The sequence below is a fragment of the Erpetoichthys calabaricus genome, chromosome 2 (assembly GCF_900747795.2).
Source record: "Erpetoichthys calabaricus chromosome 2, fErpCal1.3, whole genome shotgun sequence".
NCBI lineage: Eukaryota > Metazoa > Chordata > Cladistia > Polypteriformes > Polypteridae > Erpetoichthys > Erpetoichthys calabaricus.
Genome location: NC_041395.2, coordinates 218869652 through 218891691, shown reverse-complemented (window position 1 = coordinate 218891691; position 22040 = coordinate 218869652). Strand labels below are relative to the sequence as shown.

The 22040-nt window shown below is 37.9% G+C and overlaps 1 protein-coding gene across 13 annotated transcripts in view; it reads right to left on the bottom strand.

The window, feature by feature from the left end:
- Nucleotides 1-22040, bottom strand: part of usp54a (ubiquitin specific peptidase 54a) — a 307359-nt gene that overhangs the window by 105996 nt on the left and 179323 nt on the right. For all 13 annotated transcript variants that reach the window (XM_028795167.2, XM_028795169.2, XM_028795170.2 and 10 more), the window contains exon 4: nt 1755-1889. In XM_028795167.2, coding sequence (XP_028651000.1) covers nt 1755-1889 — 135 coding nt within the window. The remainder of the gene's footprint in view (nt 1-1754; nt 1890-22040) is intronic.

The following is a 22040-nucleotide window of genomic DNA, read 5'->3' as shown; positions in this document are numbered from 1 at the left end:
CTGCTGTAGAAACATATTTTAGAACATTTTCTTAACTGAAAACTGATACTTCCAAAAATGTACTTTTTGTGAAAGGCTCGATTCCAGTATTACCCTGCATATTACTGATAAGTCTGTTTTGAATGTGACAAGGGGGCTCCGCCCCCTGCTCGCTTCGCTCGCCTACCCCCGGCATTTTGAACCCGTGCCCGCTGGGCAGCCACGTGTGAGGATGACGTACGTTTAATACAGAGCGTTCGCCCGTGTCACTCTGGGGCCCCCCACTGTTACTACGAAGATCTTTCCGAACTATTATGCGGTGCATTGTGGAGCACTGCAGACTCTGTAGTGTTTCCCATTTCACTTCGTATCTCGTTTAGTCGAGCTCTTTCTTTTTGGAGCAGTGCCTGCCTGGTCTGCGGCATTTCAGATGCACGTTGTAGGCGCCTGCGTTCATTAATTATATCCAGGCAGGCGCGTGTTTGTATCTCGGTCACTCGAGCTGTGTCGTGTTGAATCCGTGCCTGCTTTGCCTACGCAGTTTGAGACGTGCGTTGTAGGCGTCCACGTTCATTAGATCTGTCCACGCGGGCTCGGTGTCGAAGCTGTGTTAGTTGTTGAGCTTTTTGGTTTTGGAGCCGAGACAGTTTTGCTTCCGCGGTTTCAGACGCGTGTCCGTACCATCTCGGGTTTGATGTATGAACCTTTGTGGACTCCGTATTGTTGCCCATTTCACTCTGGGGCGGGGCGTTGACTCCTTGTTTTACTATGTCTCCTCCTGCACCTTGACCACGCATTAGTGCCACTCACAATATGGCGGCGACGTCTGCGCCTTCTGTATTATGTCGGTTTTTACCATGCTGTGTAGGTTATTTCTGAACTCGCTTTATCCTGCTTGCGGCATGTCAGACGGTTCATAGTCTCTCTCGTTTTACTCTGGGAAGGGGGGCTTTGTTCTGTAACCTGCTCTCCGTGTGTTTGTCCCTGTGCATTAACCTCTTTATTACGTTTTACTTTGTTTCCTACTCTGACGGTTCATAGTCTCTCCTGTTTTGCTCTGGTGCGGGGGGGGGGGCTTTGTGTGGCACCTGAGCACTATGTCTTTTGCGTCCACGGGCAGGTCCCTGCGTCCATATCCGGTTTACCATTCTCGTTTAGTAATATGGATCACCAATATTACTTAGTCTAAATAACATTTTTGTAAAATATGTGATGGCTACTAAATTAAAAAAAGTATTGTGTAAATAACCAAAGATTTAGGTTTCACTCAAGTTTCAGTGGATGCAAATATTTAATAGTGGTAATATTTATATAAGTATATTCAGCATTTATTCTGGGTATTTCTGTGTTATGTTACTCAATCACTGGTATATAACACACACTGAATAATTAAATCAATAATCAATTTCCCAGTGTTAACAATTCTTTGAATATTCATTTTATACTAAAACTTTCGTGTCTGACTTTGTTCTAAACATCCTGATTAAGATGAATTAATGAATACTTATGTAATTATGGTTCAGATTTATGTATTGGAAAAAACTGGTTCAGAGAAATAAATGTTATCTCGCTAAATAAAATTCTTTGTTTAAATTCTAAGTCTAATGCAAAAGGTGAAAAGGTGATGGGGTTATGTCCGAGTAATAATATGCACAAAAACAATTGCTCTAGTACACCTCAGGATCAATATTGATTCTTTAGGCTTTGCCAAATTCCTTTGCAAACACATTAGCATTAACAAAATTCAGAAAAAATATAAAATATAAGCTGCTTACAAAGCACTCAGCAGCATCATCCATGATCCCCAGCTGGAAGCGTTGCTCATCTTGGAACGTCTTTGCAAGGGCACTGCGAAGGGCATCAGAGGGCAGAACCTTCTCACTACTGAATTGAAACTGTGCAAAGATGCTCTAGACAAAGGTAAACAGACTGACAATTAGCAACCATTAGATATAATTAAAAATAACAGTTGTAGTACATAAAGGAAAAACACAGGCCAACTGTGTGTGCATCTTTTATTAAGATTTAATAAAGTTAAAAAATACATTTTTACATCCATGTCAAAAACAATATACTGCAAAATCTTTGTTTTTTCAAAATGAGTGCTTAAACTAAATTCATAATGCTGTAATCTAAAGTTTCATTCAATATCAAAAAGATACTAATAAAAAAAGAAATGCTCATTGGTTTGCCAAACAACAACTAAGCAAAGGAGTAAATGAGCAGTCAAAATAAAGGTTTGTTTGGTTAAGACTGCAACAATTTAGATTTAAAACAGGAATGTTATACAATATTTTTACCAAAATATTATATGACCAGGCAACTCTGCAAATGCACTATTGATTCAATTTGCTGTACAAAGGGCGATCAAATAATTTTGAGCTAGACAAATTTCAGAAGACCAACCTGTAAAACAAAAGTTTTATTTTTCAACATAATACCTGTGAACACTACTATATTTGGTTAAAATGCTCAGAAATCTTTTCCATGTCACTCAAAAGTTTTGTCTTACTTGTGCAGCCACTCTTCTATAGCTGACATGACATTTTCTTTATAGTATATCCCATGTAAATAACCCTAAACATTGTCTAACTGGTGGCAGTCACACTGGGTTAAAAACATACAGAACTGGGAAGATACAGCATCTGTTTGAAATTTCTTTGGTGTTGGTAAATCGCCATTCTTCCAATGTTTTACTTGTTTTTACTCTGTCAGAGTGATATTTTCAAGATTCACTCAAAATTTTGTAATTCTGCTTTAATTCCCCCAAATCCAAACAATCTGGGCATCTAAATAGAGCACAGATTCTACGTATGAACAATTGTTAATGAAGAACGGGCCCGACTGACCTATAACTTAGGGCTGCACGATTAATCTTTTTTTTCTCATGATAACAATATTTATGACCCACGATCAGTTAATAAATATCGTCGCGATTTTACAGTATAAAGACCAAACTGTTTTTTATGGGCTGAGTTTATGGATTGGACTGCGTCACTATGACATTACTGCGTCTAGATTGCAAGCGCTTTCTGAAGCAGTAGAAGTCAATAGCAGCAATAACAGTCAGTCAGAATAAACCTATGATGGCGGAGCAATGTGAGGAAGGTGCAGAAGTGCGATCGTTAGTTCCTAAAAAGGGGTCATACTCAGTTGTCTGGAACTATTTCGATTTCGAGGAATGTGATGTTGATCAGGTACGAGTCTTGTGCAAACTTTGCCCCGGTTCCGTCCAAACGTCCCAAGGTATCACAACAAACCTCATCAACCACCTTAAAAGCCACCACAAAGTACACTATCAAGAATTTCAACGACTGAAGGCACAAACAGCAACAACAAAAAATTACCAGCCATCCACAACACAGACAACAATATCAGGGACATTGTTCAACGCAATACCATATCTGCCTAGCTCGCAAAGACACCGGGAAATAACAGAGGCGATCACGTACCATATAGCCAAGGATATGTGTCCAATAACCACCGTGAGCAGTGAGGGGTTTAAAAAAATGATCGCAACACTTGATAAAAGATATAGCATTCCCTCACGCAACCATTTTTCCAATGTTGCGCTGCCCTCGCTGTATGCGAAATGCCGAAAAGAAATAGAAAGAGAAATTCTCAGGCTCAGCCTTGAATATTTTGCTGCCACGATCGACTTATGGTCAAGCAGAACTGCGGAACCGTATTTGAGCTTGACAGTTAATTTTATTGACAGCGAGTTTGAGATGAAAAGCAAGCTTTTGCAAACTTCGTTTTTCCCACAAGACCATACAGCGGAGTTTATTGCAGTGGGCCTCAAAGAAGCGATGTCCGCTTGGGGCTTGGTGGAAGAAAGACTTGTGTGCATCACAACGGACAACGCAGCTAATATGATTAGGGCAGCATCTGTGAATAACTGGCCGAGGCTACACTGCTTTGGTCACAGACTTCATTTACCAAAGGAATAATCGTCATTATTAATCGTGATAAAAATTTTGAGCAAAATAATCGTGATAATCATTTTTTCTGTTATCGTGCAGCCCTACTATAACTAAAACAATGTCTTGATAACTTTAGAAGAACACAATACTCAAAGTTAGCTTGGCTCTAAATAAGAAAATGTACAGGTACACACAAATGACGGAAACTTGTAATTCACCTATATCAATCCAGGAGTGAGTGTTAATCTTACAAAATTGGCACCATAGAACATCCTCTTAGTTTCAGGCTGAAACGTTTTTGATAAATGCCTCGTCTAAGTTCTGTGTAACCAAGTAAACACTGTAATCAATAATAGCTTCACCTGTTTCAACTTTCTGCTTGCAAGTGTTTGAGATATGTCTATCATTTTAGAAAATGGGGGTGGATGTTGGTGTCCCTCATATGTACAGTACCTCAAAATGCTAAAATAAAGGCATTGCACCAGTCTGGGATGCATATAGAAATAAAGTCAATAATAGTAAGACATTTTTTGTTCTTTGCTTCAAACTATATTTATTTGTAAAACACTATACATACGGACAGGACAGCACAATGGAGCAGTGGTTACTGGTACTGTACTCCAGCAATATGACTTTAAATCCTAGGCCAGTAACTGTGTTTAGCAGGTGTATTTTTAGCCATATATTCCAGTTTTATTTCTGTAAACAAAGATGCATATTAGGCACACTGGCAATTGTATTTCAGGGATAGACCCACCACTCTGGAGTCCTTTACTTTAACCATGCAGGACCAGTATAAAATATTGTTAAACCAATATACATCTAACTCTGCTTAGAAAATAAATTTTTCCACATTCTACATTGATTCTTTCTTAGCTGGGAAACTGGAAGGTCACATGAATGCAAACCAAATGTTTAACAGCTCATCATTTACTAGTGCAACAGAATAGTAAATTTAGGCCGATTATTATGAGACTGCGCTGATTAAACAATTGGAAAAAATTCTATGTTGCACCTGAAAAAAAGAATATGAAGGTCACAAGATATATACTTCCACCGTTACAGTACAGAAATCAACAAGAAAAAACCATCACTTAACCAAATTAGCAACCTATACAAAATGCAGAGATCCAGTACGGACTGCTGTACACAGCTTGCTTGAAAATTACTATGGAATGTCTGCTAACGTATCTCTCAAGAAAAAAATCAGTTCACCTTAAAGATTACTGACTGTTAACTGGAAAAACATAACACTTTATTTAGATATTAGACAATATTAAAATGAGACCAGCCTGTTTTATTAGTAGCAAAAATATTAATGAATTGGAAGGAAACATAATACAAAGAATGTTATTAAAATGAGACCAGCCTGTTTTATTAGTAGCAAAAATATTAATGAATTGGAAGGAAACATAATACAAAGAATTGTTAAAATGAGACCAGCCTGTTTTATTTGTAGCAAAAATATTAATGAATTGGAAGGAAACATAATACAGAGAATGTTTCCTTCCTTTTTTATATACTTATGTTTCATTATTTAGTAATTTCTAAATAGATCTAAATTTTACTCGACTCGTTGCATACAGGTGTGTTTGTACGTGTATGTGCCTGCTTTATTCTTTTTTTCCCTTCTTCCTATTTCTTTCTCATTAATGCTTCTCATCACTAACACAGTATAGTCTCGCTTATCCAACATTCTGTATTATCCGACGTCCCACCGCAAAAAAAAACAAAACGTATCAATCGACAACAAGAACTGCAAGTTGCGAGCGTAGTCTTTTTTGTTGCTAAGTTCATTTTTTCAGTTAAATTTTTCTGTTGTTTTGTTGTAAAACATGATTACAGTGGATTATGTGGCTGGCCCTCTCTGGCGTGTGTGTCTCTCTCTCGTGTGTGTGTGCGTGTGTGTGTCTCTCTCGTGTATGTGTGTGTCTCTCTCTCTCTCTCTCTCTACACCGATCACTCTCCCACTTGGACAGAGGCAGTGGTGCTGTAAGAATTAGGTTTCTAGACTTCTCTAGCGCCTTCAACACCATCCAACCTCTGCTCCTTAGGGAGTAGATTCATACCTAGTGGCATGGATCATGGACTATCTTACAAACAGACCTCTGTATGTGCATCTCGGGAACTGCAGGTCTGACATTGTGGTCAGCAACACAGGAGCGCCACAGGGGACTGTACTTTCTCTGGTCCTGTTCAGCCTATATACATCGGACTTCTAATACAACTCTGAGTCCTGCCATGTGCAAACGTTCGCTGACGACACTGCTATCGTGGGCTGCATCAGGAGTGGGCAGGAGGAGGAGTATAGGAATCTCATCAAGGACTTTGTTAAATGGTGCAACTCAAACCACCTACACCTGAACACCAGCAAAACCAAAGAGCTGGTAGTGGATTTTAGGAGGCCCAGGCCCCTCATGGACCCCGTGATAGTCAGAGGTGACTGTGTGCAGAGGGTGCAGACCTATAAATACCTGGGAGTGCAGCTGGATGATAAATTGGACTGGACTGCCAATACTGATTCTCTGTGCAAGAGAGGACAGAGCCGGTTATACTTCCTTAGAAGACTAGTGTCCTTCAACATCTGCAATAAGATGCTGCAGATGTTCTATCAGACGGTTGTGGCGAGCGCACTCTTCTACGCGGTGGTGTGCTGGGGAGGCAGCATTAAGAAGGACGCCTCACGCCTGGACAAACTGGTGAGGAAGGCAGGCTCTATTGTAGGCATGGAGCTGGACAGTTTGACATCTGTGGCGGAGTGACGGGCGCTCAGGAGGCTCCTATCAATTATGGAGAATCCACTGCATCCACTAAACAGTGTCATCTCCAGATAGAGGAGCAGCTTCAGCGACAGACTGCTGTCACTGTCCTGCTCCACTGACAGACTGAAGAGATCGTTCCTCCCCCAAGCTATGCAACTCTTCAATTCCATCCGGGGGGTAAATGTTAACATTATTCAAAGTTATTGTCTGTTTTTTACCTGCATTTTTATTACTCTTTAATTTAATATTGTTTTTTTGTATCAGTAAGCTGCTGCTGGCGTATGTGAATTTCCCCTTGGGATTAATAAAGTATCTAATATTAACTATCATTAATACTCAAGGTAATACAATGTTTGTATTAGTGGTTTAATTATTGCTATGACTACCAATATTGTTATCACTACTATAATGTATACAACAACAAACTTCTTGCCTAATATTTACCACATTTACACACAATTACTGACAACAGATATGAAACTGGTACTAAAGTATTAAAAATTATGGAAGCATCTGAGCTACAATTTTCTGAACAGTACATAAGACAAATTATATTACTGAACTAACGACTCATTTGAGAACAGAAGAAGGCTGAACACTGGGGAATGGAATGATGTGGAGTAGAGGAGGAAAATGGCTATTTTCATTTTTTTTTCCTTTCAGTTCACTAAATTACTTTATCACTTCACTATTTGCAAGGCTGACTTAAGTCAAAGTTTTAACCTAAAGATGACTAGCTAGAGATCTTAACTACAGTAAATAATAAATCTAATGTAGTTGGCTCATCTACATTTAGTTTGAAAACTTTACAATTATAAAAAAAAAAAAAAGAAAAAAGAACAACACTACCTCACCCATGCAGGTTTCTCTATTCACTCTGAATATTCACATTTGCTTCCATATGTCAGTTATTTTCAAATTGACACATTCATTACTGATAATGATACTCTACCTTCTGTCACACCTTGCTATTATGATGCCATTTTTGTTTCTGGCCAAAATGTACCTACCTCAGCACCCAGAATATCTAATAAAAACATACTTTAATGAGTAACTGAGAACTTAAACCATTATTATAAGAATCAATAAAATCAAACAAAAATGCAAGACCTCTTACTCATGATTTTCACAAAAAATGTTTTTCTTTTCAAACTAAGTTTATTTCACCAACCCCATGAGAAGCTGAGCAATTATCAGTCCAACCATGCCATTCCTATCATTGATTGGTGCTACTTAGCAAGGCTGTGGAGTCGAGTCAGAAGGGTTATAGGAGATAGGAGTTGAGTCAGAAGGGTTACAGGAGATGGGAGTCTGTAAAAATGTACCGTGTGTAGTCTGTGCGGAGTCTGTAAAAATGTAAACTGTAAGTCAATGTGTTAAAATGTTCAATTTCACTTCTACTAATTCAATTAAACCATTTTCTCTTCTTTCCCTTTGGTAAAAATATGTTTTGGTATTTGGTACAACACATTAATACCAGAGGGGAAATTGTCTTTTTGCATGATCTTTGGCGGTCAGAGTACAGGTTCAGCCAATATAATCCATTTTTAAATTTGCTATTATTTGACAAATAATATGAAAACCCAAAGTGGCACAGCTACAGACTTTAAACTTCAAAACTTTAACAGGTTAGGGTGCTAAAAGTAGTCTGCTGATTCCCGAAGGCAGTGATAAAAAGCCTTGTATCTTGTATGTTGTGTGCGTTTGAAGTTGGAGTTGGTGTTGGAGGTACCATACATTGAGGAGTGAAAGTGGAAGGTTTTGTGTACAGACTAGTGCTGGGCGGTATGACCAAAACTCTAACACGGTATTTTTCAAAATTGTACCGGTTTCACGGTATTCAACGGTATTTTTTCCCCCATGCATGAGTTAACCACATTTTCCACTGCAATTACTACAGTAGACTGGCTAAGAATAACCTATTCCATTGTCACGAGAATTGTACATTGTACAAAAAAACATTTTAATGTGCACACAAGTATTAATACAGGTTTGCATGGCCCCATAAAGTGATAGTTTTCAAGGAGTGGGGCACTAATGAGGGACTAATGAAGAGAAGGAATCATACTGCATGACAGTTGCTGTCAAAATATAGTACCTTTTTATCGAACAAATTTTGCAAACAACTTAAACTAAAATTTTGAAAACAAATTATCAACCATCCAGAGAGGCATTTAGACTTAGTAAAATATACAGAGGTGCTTGTCAAAAGTTGTATTGAACTTAACATGTCTTAGAAAAGAAATAATTGTTAAATATTTTTTGTAAACCAACTACACTTTCTGTTAATGTTAACAATCTCTGTCCACTGACACGTTAAAATGACTTTTAAACAACTTTACCATCATTAGACTACATAATATTTAAATTAATTAACAATAATAAAATAAATAATGCAACTTCCAGTAATAATACTATTACTTCAAAACTTCAAGCCCAGGTACTTTACACAGTATTCACCAAAATAAAATAAAACAAGTGCAACTTGGTGATGACATCTTTACCAACTGAACCGGCATTAAGGCAAATTGCATTAATATGGACCTTGCTTCAAGCTAAGCTATATACATAAATAATAAAACTGCAACTTCAAGTTATAATGCTTTTTTGTAGTATAAAAAAAAAAAAGGTCCATTTTTAAATCCAGTTTGCCATGTCTGTCTCTGTGGGCGCGACTGCACGACCGCGGGGAGTTGATGAGATGATTGGGGTGAGTCGCACCCGATTGTTCTCAATTGCTTCGTCGGCTTACTGCGGCGCGCGAATAAGGCGCTGCGCCCACGGAGACGTATATTTATGGGCCGGCAGGATAGGGGGAAGGAAAAAAGAAAAGATATTACAAGGAGGTTAAAGAAGGGAAAAGACAGTCATGGGAGACGATCATGACACTAGGAAGGAGAAGGCAGCATGAGCTGGGGCTCCATGAGGGAGCGCAGGCTTAGGCGATCTAGGGGCTGGTTTACCCCATTGACTAAGCGTGTAGAGTGGAGCGAGCGAAACGTAACACCTCCCAATGGATCGGAGGAGCGACTGAGTGAGCACGAAGGAAGACAGGAGGTGCGCCGACCTCGGACGGTCTGGCTGCGCAGTGTGGCGGCAGCCAAAACAGGGGTTGGCAGAAAGCAGTTTGTGCTGCAAAGGCTCTGCCAGTGAAGGGTGAGTCGTGGAGACAGAAGGTGTTGTGCTGCGATCTGGCGAGGAGAGAGACTGCATTTTAACGGATTTATTCATTATGGATTTTATCCCCACGTTTCACTGGCTTTATGGATTTGCTATTTATTTGGGTACTGTATTTTTCTGAACACTGCACAACGGACACTTTTGATTTTACTTTGTTTTTACCAAAAGCACATCAGCACTTTCCACCATCAATTCAATGAGATTTCTCAGCTCATCTCGGTTATAACTATCGATGGTGTTGGTTCAACAGACTCCCATGTGGGAAGAGGGAGTCTGTAGGGGACTGGCATCATCACACTGTCACACAGTAACCAGGTATATTACACAGTATTGAAAAAAAATAAAACAAGTACAACTTGGCTTGCGGTATTATCCAGTAGTATAGAAACTGTATTCACACATTTGAACATAATGGTCCACATCCGACCTTTTAAAACCTAAGTATCTACAGACACGGCACCTTTTTTCGCCAAAAGTTCTTCTGTGTCATCATGTTCGACTTTATCGTCTGCTACAGCTTCAGTTTCAGAACATTCTCGGTCCGTTTTCACCGCTCAATACCTCCACTAACGCATGTACTCTGTTGCATGCGTATTTTGCGGTGCACCAGTGAAAAAGGTCCCCCCTTAAACAGTTTCCTGCTGCGCCACATTCCAAATGTTGTTTAGGCCAGGGGTAGGCAACGTCGGTCCTCGAGTGCCACAGTATGTGCAGGTTTTTGTTCCAACCCAGTTCCTTAACGAGAACTCAGTTATTGCTGATGAAGCACATGTTGCTTAAGTGACATTTTAATGCTTCATTTTAGTAGTCTCGCTTGTTAAGGTTCTCCAACCTTAATTGCTTATTTCAATCTTAAACTGCTGCATTCAGTGTTTTAATTGCTCCTTATTAGCAATAAGATGTAAAACAGGGGTAGGCAACGTCGGTCCTGGTGAGCCGCAGTGGCTACAGGTTTTCATTCCAACCCAATTGCTTAATTAGAAACCAATCATTGCCAATCTCAGACCTTATTTAATTTTATGGCTTGTTAGTCTGTGCAATGTAAGGCTTTTATATCGTAGATTTTTTTCCTTTCCAAGGATATCATCCAAATGATTTGAAGCCTAAAACAGATCATTTTCAGTCTGTCACATTTTTCTATTAAGTGTTTTATTAAATCAAACCGTGCATGATGAACACACACAGATGTAATTGGAAAAAAGCTAGCTGGAGAACTGCTGACTGCTTTGTCTTTTACATCTTATTGCTAATAAGGAGCAATTAAAACACTGAATGCAGCAGTTTGAGATTGAAATAAGCAATTAAGGTTGGAGAACCTTAACAAGCGAGACCACTAAAATGAAGCATTAAAATGTCACTTAAGCAATATGTGCTTCATCAGCAATAATTGAGTTCTCGTTAAGGAACTGGGTTGGAACAAAAACCTGCACATACTGTGGCACTCCAGGACCGACGTTGCCTACCCCTGGTTTAGGCTATTTAAACCGGTGTTCCGGTATAAGAAAAATCCATATCATAACAGAAATAAAAAACGTTTTTTGGTATGAACCAGTATACCACCCAGCACTAGTACAGACTTCACAACCCTGCTATTTAGATCCCATACTAAACAAATCTGGAATTGTACAAGATATGTCTGCACTGGTTAAACTGTTGTGTTTCAGCTGAAAAAATAACAAACTGACTTTCTCATTTTCAAATGTTGCAGCTAACAGATGTCCACTATCACCGATTTTATTTACCCTTGCAACTGAATTTCTTAATGTTCTTGAATAAATAGAGGTTTGAAGTACTTGGGAGGGATTTATTTAACTTTTTTATGGTTTAATGACCCATACCCATTACCTACACAACAGAGGTTTAAGAAAAATGCTACAAAATGTCAGGATTTATTATTATTTGTAAATGTTGACTGTATATAAAGATATATTATATTATTTAGGAGATAGTACAGAAAATGTTGGCCTAAACACCAAATCAATCTCAATTTTAGTCAAAAACCTCAACAAATTCACTAACTAGTCATGTTCCAACAATAAGTGAGATGATAGAATATTCACTAAAATTTTAATTAATATTCTATCTAAATTCTATTCCAAGGCATTTCTCTCACCCCAGCTTATAAACTCATTTTATAAAATTTAACTACATGCACAGTACCCTACCCAAATAAACTATTCCAATGAAAGAGTGTAAGATGTTAAAAAATAAATAAATAAATAAATAATTTTGTCAACCTGATGGAAAGTAATAAAAAGAAGTAAGCAGATAGTAGACCTTTTGTAATCCTGGAAATAGAGGTAATTTATTCACTTGCTAAAATGTACAGCTGTAACAGGCTTAAAAGTAAATAACTGTTCCAGCACTACATTTACAGGATTACATATATCTACTCTCTCTCTATATTATATATATATATATATATATATATATATATATATATATATATATATAATCTTAAGCCTAAAACTGCAACAATTTTATGCGTCATTTTTATGTCATGCTTTTTCTCACGCTTTAAATCGGGCTTATTGTAAAACCTACATATATATATGTTTGGTATCATTCTTTTCAGAATTTAATCGAACTTTAATGTGATGTTAAATTTTCAGATTCTTATTCCGTTTTCAAATTATAAAGTAAAATATCAAGAACTCACGTCCCACGAGACTAGACTTTGTGCCAAGAGATTTAACCACGCCTGGGGCCAGAAGTAAAAGACAAAGAGTAGATGACAAAGACAGCTGCTGTACAGGCTTTTAAATGTTCGAAGCGCCGCGCAAGATGCTGCTGATCGAGCAAAGAGGAGGTTAAAAAAAAAAAAATTACTTGTTTCCCATTGTATCACCGTTTAAGAGGGTGTTTCGGAGGAGCAACCGTGTATCCCTGGGATGCGTTCAGGCCCCCTCTTCGCAACGTAAGCAGCAGAGACTTGAAGTGGCTGGCGCGTAGCGCAGGCCAGGGGGGTTGGACAGCAAAGCGAGCAGGGGGTAAGCCCCCTAGTTTATTACATAATATATATTTTACTAGACATTAAATATTCCACTGAAAAAACTTAAAACCTGATGTTTTTTCTGGGCTAAATACTGACTATTAACAATGACAAGCACTTTGAATGAATATACCACCCAAAACTTTTTTTTTATTAATATGTTACTTGCACAGTGTATTACGTAGTGAGAGTGGCAGAGAAAAAAAAATTTAGTCTCATTTTTTTTTGTGGAGTAATGACATAAGTTTCTAATAGAAAGGAACCATTACTGATCAAAACTAGACAAAAATCAAATTCATTTCAAAAGTGCAGCCAAATGTGAACGGGCTTGCTGTTTATGGGCTACTTTAATTTCTGGAAGTTTTTTATTTTAACAATATTTTAGCAAAATAATTCATTACTCTGTTCTAATACATTTTGTATGTTGTGAGCATAGAACTGGACTATTTGAAGTATGGATAATTCCAAAGAAGTAATATAAGATTTTTCCATGGACGTTTTTGATATTGTTTGCTGTTGTTCTGTGTTGGTCACCACTGGGTCCCACTCTTGTCAGAAACTACCTGAAATATCCATAGCGATGCCCCAGAGGAAAATAAAGTTTTTTTCTTTTTTTTTTTTAAATTATTTGAGAAAAATATTTTTTAAAAAAAAAGCAACTTTAAAAATAAAAATAAACAATGTGCTTGTCTTGCGGTCTTGTAGGTATGTTATCATTCAGCTGACGCTTGGAACCAGCCAACTTTATTTAATTTCAAAGGCAACAGGGGCGCGATGGTGCTCAAACATAACGAATGCTGGCAGTCACCTCCAGTTCGCCCTCGGGTGGTTGTTTGAGTGTCAACTGGATGTCGACCAATGAGAAACACGTGTAACAAGTTTCACGAAAATCGCTACAGCCATTCGGAAGCGATGCTGGAACATACATACATACATATACACATACATTGACTTTTTATACATAAAGATTTTGCTATGTCCTTCTGCCACGAAAACATGATATTGAAAATTTTTTACGGCCATAACTACAAACTACACTGTGTAAGTAACATATATTATATATATATATATATATATATATATATAAAATTTGTATTCCTTTAAAAGAATGTGCAAATTACAGAACTAGTAGACTGAGTGTATTTCACATTTGCTCTATAACAACTATGGAGTAGAAAAGAAATAATCCCTGTATTTATTTTTTGATTGTCACCATTTTGCTTATATGAAATAATCTAAAAGTAGTTATAATTAGGAATGTCATGACAACAATTTTTGATTTCATCACTAATACTAGTGAAATTACATAATACTAGATAACTATTTGATACCACAGCAAAAAACAGAAAATCCTATTCATTTAATTAAAAGTACCTCCATTATTCAAGAGAACACTATTGCACCTTTGTCGGTAATACAACAGAAAACATACAAATACTAACAATAACATCCACTTTAAAATTGTGGAATATTCTTTAACTAGTTACCTAACTATCATTCAAGTAAACTAGTATTGGCATTCATAAATATCAAAATACAATGCAGCACTTAATTTTAGTTTGTGCTAGACATGGGGAATCCCCCAGTCTAACAACTGGTCTAACGACTGGTTGAGTTGGTCAATTCCAAGATTATCCAAAATATTTTCATTTAAACAACCTTCTTAAAGCTGTATTTGTAACAAGACACTTTTAAAATTGGTTTGTCAGAGAAACATTCTGTTAGGTTTGTAACATGTGCTATTTTAAGATTTATATTTTCAACATCATCTGGTTAAAAACTGTACTAAAGAGTAATATTTAATAAAGGAGTAAAATTAAATAAAATTTCAAATGTCACAATCTTCTAGGGCCTCATGTATAAAGGCGTGCATAGAACTCACACTATAACATGGTATAAGCAAAAAAGTGCGAATGTGTGTATGCACAGAAAAATCCAAATGCATAAATATGTGCGTTCGCAAACTTCCACATTCTTCTGCTACAAAAATCCCGATAAGCGTGAAAAGTAACACATGTCCATGCGCCTGCTGCCCCACCCCAACTTCTCCTAGAATTACGCCTCTTTGAATATGCAAATCAATATAAATAGCTCTTAAGCTCAGCGTTCTGTGAAAAGACAATGGGAAAAGCACGGCAGAAAATAGAAGAATTTCAGCGAATACCAAGTGGAGGCAAGGAAAACCTTACTATTCGTTGGTTTAAACAGTGATATAATCAACAAAAGGAAGTTGATCGAGTGACATAGTGTCGGAGAAACTTGAAAACTCAAGTTCACAAAGTCGCACAGTGCCCAAAATAAAAAAGAAGTTGTCACATATCAAAGTCGTCATGAAAAGGCGAGTCGTAGCCCACCGTCTGAGTGTCATATGAAAGCTTATTAGGGTACAGAGAAAAAAAAATAGGCACACAGTGGGGAAAAAAGCTTGAAATGTCAACTTTAATCTCGTAGTTTGTCATTAAAGTAGAACATCATAAACTTCATCTTAAAATCGTTTAATTTAGCAGTTTCTCAAATCCCATCTTAACTAAAGTAGCACGTTAAATGCTTTGTTTTGTATTTGATCTTCTATGTGCTCTGTGTGTGTGAATCACCACGTGCTTCCGGGCTTTCTCTTCGTCCGACAAGACACAGAATCCATTACATTCGTAATATTACAGTTTTCTGAATAATTAAAATACTATGATGTATACGTGATTTCTTTTTCATGATGATAGGAATGAAACCATGTTATTAAACATGGGAACACGGTGGCGCAGTTGATTGTTCATGTCTCACACAAGATGCTTGCTGCGCCATGCACAACCTTCGATGAAATAATTTATTGCAGCAGTACTGTCTCTTTCAAATGTACTAACCTCCAATTCCAGTCCTTACTTTTCTTTCTCCAAACACCCAATCACCACACAATCAGCTCTGTAAAATTCGTTAAGCCATCTGTAAGCTTAGAACGACGATTCTTAAAAACGTTTAAGGAACATTGAAATATCTTCGTAGTACGTGTTTAATTATTCTATCCATCTATCCTTCCAGTGTCACGTCAGCCCAGCAAGAATACAGCACGAGGTAGGAACAATCTGTGAACTAACTAGCACTGCGGCACTGTGTCCTCACATGTTTAATTATTGACAATATAGATTATTTAAATGAAGTTAATGTTTTATCTGTATAATATAATCAACATATTTGCTGCATTTCATCTTAAAAATGATATCGTCCTCATATGTAAATACGCGCTTTATAAAGTGGCGCAGGCTGTGCAATATTATAACTGTAGTGCAAGTTTACAGTAAGGTAATTGTACTTATAAGTACAAACAGTTCTACAAGGAGCACTTGGACTGACTGAGTGCGGTTAAAGTTCTTGGGACGAAACTGTTTCTGAACCGCGAGGTCCGTACAGGAAAGGCTCTGAAGCATTTTGCCATGGCTGAGGCGCGTGTGCTTGATGCTGTATACCGATAATTCTCTTTCCAATCAGCTGCTGCTGTGATTCCAAACTCAGATACAGTGATATAAATACTCTGAGTGGTGCAGTGAGAGTAATATGGAAAAAGATGATCTGCTATGGCAACTCTTAATGGGAGAAGCTGAAAGAAGAAAAAGAAGGTGCAGTGAGAGTAACAAAGCAGTTATGGTATTTGGAATACTATGGCTATTCCCTGGACCATTATGTTGTTAGGTTAGTTACAATCACATGCATTACACTAATAAACAATATGCAGTTAGTTTCAGTGTATTTATAAAGCCGCATCAGGAATGTGGATCTAAGAAAGAAAGGGTAACCACACAGGAACAGTAGCACTACTTTGACGCTGGGTGCCGCCAGTCTGCAAAACCGAGTGGAGAACTTGCGTATGCCAGGGTATGAGGTACCATGGAAATGTGCGCAGTTTTATGGCAAGTTTAGGTTTTATACATCGCGAGTTGAGCGTGGAAACGTTCGTACGCAACATTTCTGTGCGTACGCACCGTTTATACATGAGCCCCCTGGTGTTTTAATTTATTTTATCACTGCCTCCTTTTTTTTTTTTTTTTTTTACATTTGTACCACCAATTGCACCACCTGTGTGAAATTAAATTTGTTTTTCATAAACCCGTCATTTCAGAACTCCTGTAAAACAGCCATTGCTTATCTATTTTCTAGGTGTCTTACACGGCTTAAGTTTTTTTTTTAATGCTTATGGCCATGTACATATCCAGAATTACAAAACTAGCTAGACTGATGTTGCTTATATTCTGTTACTCCTAACTGAGACTCTATATCCCATTTGCAAATGTACCACTCAAACATATGACATGTACTTTATTTGTAAAGAGTAAAGAAGTCAGTTTTGGTAATTTCAAGTCCTTTGAGTATCTTGCTGTTGTTATTCATTAAGTTTCTCAGTTTCTAGTATGATCCATGTATACACCTCCTAAATACAATGTGTCTTTCTTTGAGGAATTCTCAGACTTGGTATCAATTATAATTACGAACTATGACATGTTCCTAATAGTTGGTGATTTTAACTTATTTTAACTCATATCGATAATGAGTGTGACCCAAAAGTAAAAGAATTTATGAACCTCCTGGGCTCTTTTGATTTGAGGTAGCACATTAGTCAGCCTACACACAAAGCAGGTCATATGTGAAGCACATCGTTGATATTGGTCTATCAGACCATTTTCTTTTACTATTTAATATAGAAATATTGACAGAAAACATTCATGAGACGCATATTGTTAAAAAACGCTTCTTTGATTCATCAGCAGCTTTAAAATTTACAAACATTCTAAGCAATCAGTCCGTTTGTAGTGCTAACTACAAGAGCGAGTATAATGTAAATAGTAAGGTGGACAATTTTAATACTAAGGTGAGAGCTGCTGCTGACATAGTCATACCTGAAAAGACAGTTAAAAAATCATCTAGCATTGTTATACCATGGAAGACCCAAAGAGTGTCTGATTTAAAGAGAACTTGCCGGAGAGCTGAGCGTAAATGGAGAAAAACTAAACTAAATATCCACTATGAGATATTGAAGGTTAAAATAACAGAATGCAACAACATAGCCCATCTTGAGAGGCACTGCTATTTCTCTAGAATTATAAATAACAATGCTAGTAATCCCAGAGTCTTATTCTCTACGTTTGATCGTCTGCTAAACCCAGGTCACTCAATGGAATGCCTCCAAAATACTTCCAGTGAAACTTGTGAGGCTATTGCTGTATTTTTTAATCAAAAAATTAATTAGAAACAATATAGTACATCTCCCCAACACTGATCCTCTTAAGCCCCAGTACTCCATTATAAACAAATTAAAGTCTTTCACCAGGATAGATTTACCTGTTTTATATAAAATAATTTCTCAACTGAGACCCTCCACCTGCATCCTTGACCCAATACCAACAAGTTATTTCAAAGAAGTATCCAGCGTGCTAATTGATAGTATTCTTGACATAGTAAACTCGTCATTAGATACAGGGGTCTTCCCAGACTGTCTTAAGACTGATGTAGTTAAACCCCTGCTCAAGAAAAAAAATGAGTTTTGATGACACTACATTGGTTACCTTTGTCATTTAGAATTAACTTTAAAATACTGCTTATGGTTTATAAAGCCTTAAATAATCTCGTGCCATCTTATATTTCGGAATGTCTGATACCTTACACTACAAAACGTAACCATAGATCTTCAAATGTGTGTCTGCTTAGAATTCCAAGAGCTAAACTTAAAAGAAGTGGTGAGGCAGCCTTCTGCTGTTATGCACCTAAAACTGGTGCTGGGTGCTGCTAATCGTCACACCTGTGCCACATCCCCATTTTAAAAGGGGAAGCGTGAGTGCAAGATGGGGAGAAGAAAAAAGAACGGAGATTAGTGAAGGCAGAAGCCCATAAAAATCAGTGCAGGTGTGAGTGAGCGAGAGAACAGGCAAGCTCGTGAAAGTGAAAGCAGGCAGCTGGGAGAAGAGCCCCTGAGAAGGAGTTTGTGGCCAACATGGGGTGGGGGCAGTTGGAAGCAGTTTCTCCGGCTGAGCAGAAGCGACCAGGAAGGTGAACAGCTCACCACATAAGGCCAGGAAGGCAGCAGGGATCGAGGAAGCTTGGTGGGGAGAGCCCTGGCCTTTGGAGACCCGAGTCTCAGCCTGGCAAGGGCACCTATATGTATCCTGGGATGGAAGGCAAACCAGACATGATGAAGGTCAGCTGCGTCTGCTGATAGGGCAACTCTTCTGCTACGAGGCCCATGAGGGACAAGCAGAGGAGCCGCCAGATAAAAGGAGGAGACAACGTTTTTTGTTTTTTTTTATGATTGTGCAAACCACAGAAAGGTTACTAAACTCGTAATAGGTCTCCATTAATAATAAAAAAGTTGAATGGCATTTCAAAAATCAGACCTAAGCAAGTGCGTTACCTGTGGAATAAATGTATAGTTATATCAGTGAGTATAATATAAAATTATACAAAATAATATAAAATTTTATATTACATATGCACTTAATTAAATTAGGTTACTCATAAATAATTTTGTTTTGCCTAACACTGCAAGACTACAGCTCAGGCTTCATCTTTTATTAAATATAAACACATTGGAAAATCTGTTTCTCTTTGTCTGCCAATTGAAGCACCTCATATTTTTCTAATTAACATTAAGCAATATTTCATTTAAAATCTAAAATGTTTCCTCAACCAACTGTGAAACTCGTCCTCTTTAATATATACAAGTAATACCTCAGTTAAAGTAGATACTTTCCAGAAGTTTATTATGAAAGACTTATTATTGAATTATTGAAAGATTATTGGACGTATGTTTCACATAGAAGGAAAATGGATACATATTAAAATGGGACTGCATTTCGTCAGAACTAGCCAGGAGAGGAATGAAATTACAGCAGGGGTGGTAAAGAGGGGGACAAAAAAAAAAATCAGTACCTACTCTGAAGTACACTAATTATTAAGTTGCAATGAATATGGTGTCTTCAAGGCATCAGTACTGAAATTAGTTTTTTTTTTTTAATTAGGAGATAAAAGGTTTAAGAATATTAACTTTCATTCAAATGTTGATAACATTCAGCTGTATTCAATAAAATCAAAAGATGCTGCTTCAGTCACACATTTAACTTCTTAGCAATTTTCCAGATATGCAAGTAAGAATTTCACTTTGAGCATTACACATTAAAATAAATTTGAACTTGAGTTTGAGACAAAACAACAGATAAGTGAAAAATATTTGTTAATGCAGAAAAAAAAAGTCCCTAAACTTTGGAATACTTAGTCATGTCCCAAGTCAGCTTTTAACTAAAAGAAATAAAAGTGTAATGTGTCTGCATCCACGTACAGTTTAGTTATTATTGTTGACACAGATTTAATCATCTATCATCGACCATAATGTTCCAGCTCTTAAATCATTGTGGTGGCCAGTTAAATTCAGAACAGATAACATCACCCTCAAATTGAAATATTAATGCACTGCACATACAAAATGACAATCTTCTTTAAAGTGCAAGGATAAACAAAACTACACTGGAAAGTAGAACTTTTACATATGGGGCTCCAAATTCTGGAATGGTCTACCTCCTGAAGTTAGAGAGGTACTGTTCATCTTTGTACTTAAATCAATGCTTAAGGCTTTGCTATAAAGTTCTCCTAGAGTACCTGTTGAAGATTAAGACAAAAGTTCTCCCTATTTTTGTTCTACACTGTGTTCTATGCTGGCACATAGTTTCACGATCAAAAAACACGGTGTGAAGGCGGCTTAAATGTTTAACTTAGGTCAGCGGCCCACATCAGCACTGCTAGGTGGTAATTAGATTGCTGCATCCACATGTGTTTAAAGGGGAGCATGAGAAGATCAATAAAGGGGGGGGGGGGTTGTGTCAGAAATAGTGCTGTTATGGGGAGAAGGCAGGTGATTGGGAAATGACCCCAAAGATGAGCAAATGATTGGCAGTTGAGAGATAGGGTAATGCAGATACAGAGGGATGACTGGTAGGAGACAGGAGAAGGGTTAGTGGGGTCCCAGGAGACATCAAGGGAGGATGGTGTGGGTATGAACCATGCTTGGAGTGCCCCAGCGGGAAATGCCCGAGGTGGCTTTGGCACAAGCTCAAGGGAAGAATGACTGCACCTGTTGGTTCTAGACCTGGACCCTCTAACCTCTCTCTGTCTCTCTCCCCTAGAATGTGAAGCAGAAGTGAAAGATGACTGACTGTGAGCTGCAGTGTGTTAACGAAGAACTCCAGGTCCTTGAGAGCCAGATTTAGCAACATCTTGCCAGATAGACACACCTCAGGGATCTGAAAGTTCACCTGCAAAAAGAGACTTCTTCAGCAGACAAGATTCAAACAACTTGTCGAAACACGGCAACATCAACCCCGCGCCATACCACTTACTCAACTGGTCAAGTCAGTTTTACCCCCACTTCTACTTGAAACAACAACAATGGAATCTGGCTGTTTCAACATTGCAGGCATTGGCTCAAGGCCAGATCATCTTTGTCGGCTCAGGCAAGTGTCATAATCCACAACCGCTTTAACCCTCTCCGTTCCCTCACTGTGCTGGCAGACTTTGGTGATGCTGTTTTTATCAGGAATTCAGTTGTACGCAACCTCAATATTTCATGCCCAAAACAGAAATCTTTTGTTTCTTGCTTTCCTGGTGCATGCGTATGAGACATTACAAGTACAGTGCCGACAGTCTCCGAGAAGCACAAGGACAGGACTGTTGGAACCATCATAATCCATGTGGACATAAACAACATTCGATATCAATAGACGGAGATTATAAAGACGGACTTAGTCTAATTCAGGCCGCAAAAGAGAAGACCCTGGTAGAAGGTCATGTGAGGCTTACAGTTGACTGCTGTCCTTGAACAACTGATTGAGAGTCTTCTACAACAGGCGTTTAAACACTGGTTTTGTGGAAAAATGGGATCTTTTCTAGGAAAGACCACGTTTCTATAGATGAGATGGTCTGAATCCTAATAGCTTCAGTACCCGGGTCCTCTCCAACAACATTTCGAAGGTAATCTGTCCTTCCTGAATAATTAATTTTAATCCTAATGTTTTCTATAATTCCGTGTTAAGATGCGATAATTCTGTAGTGAGTTCACCTTTAGATGGTCACTTTAAGGGCATAGAATTATCACATTCTTCAGGGATCTGTACTGATCTCCCCTGTTCTCTCCTCTTTTTTCTAGTACTTCAGTGGTGGTAAATCTGAGCCAAG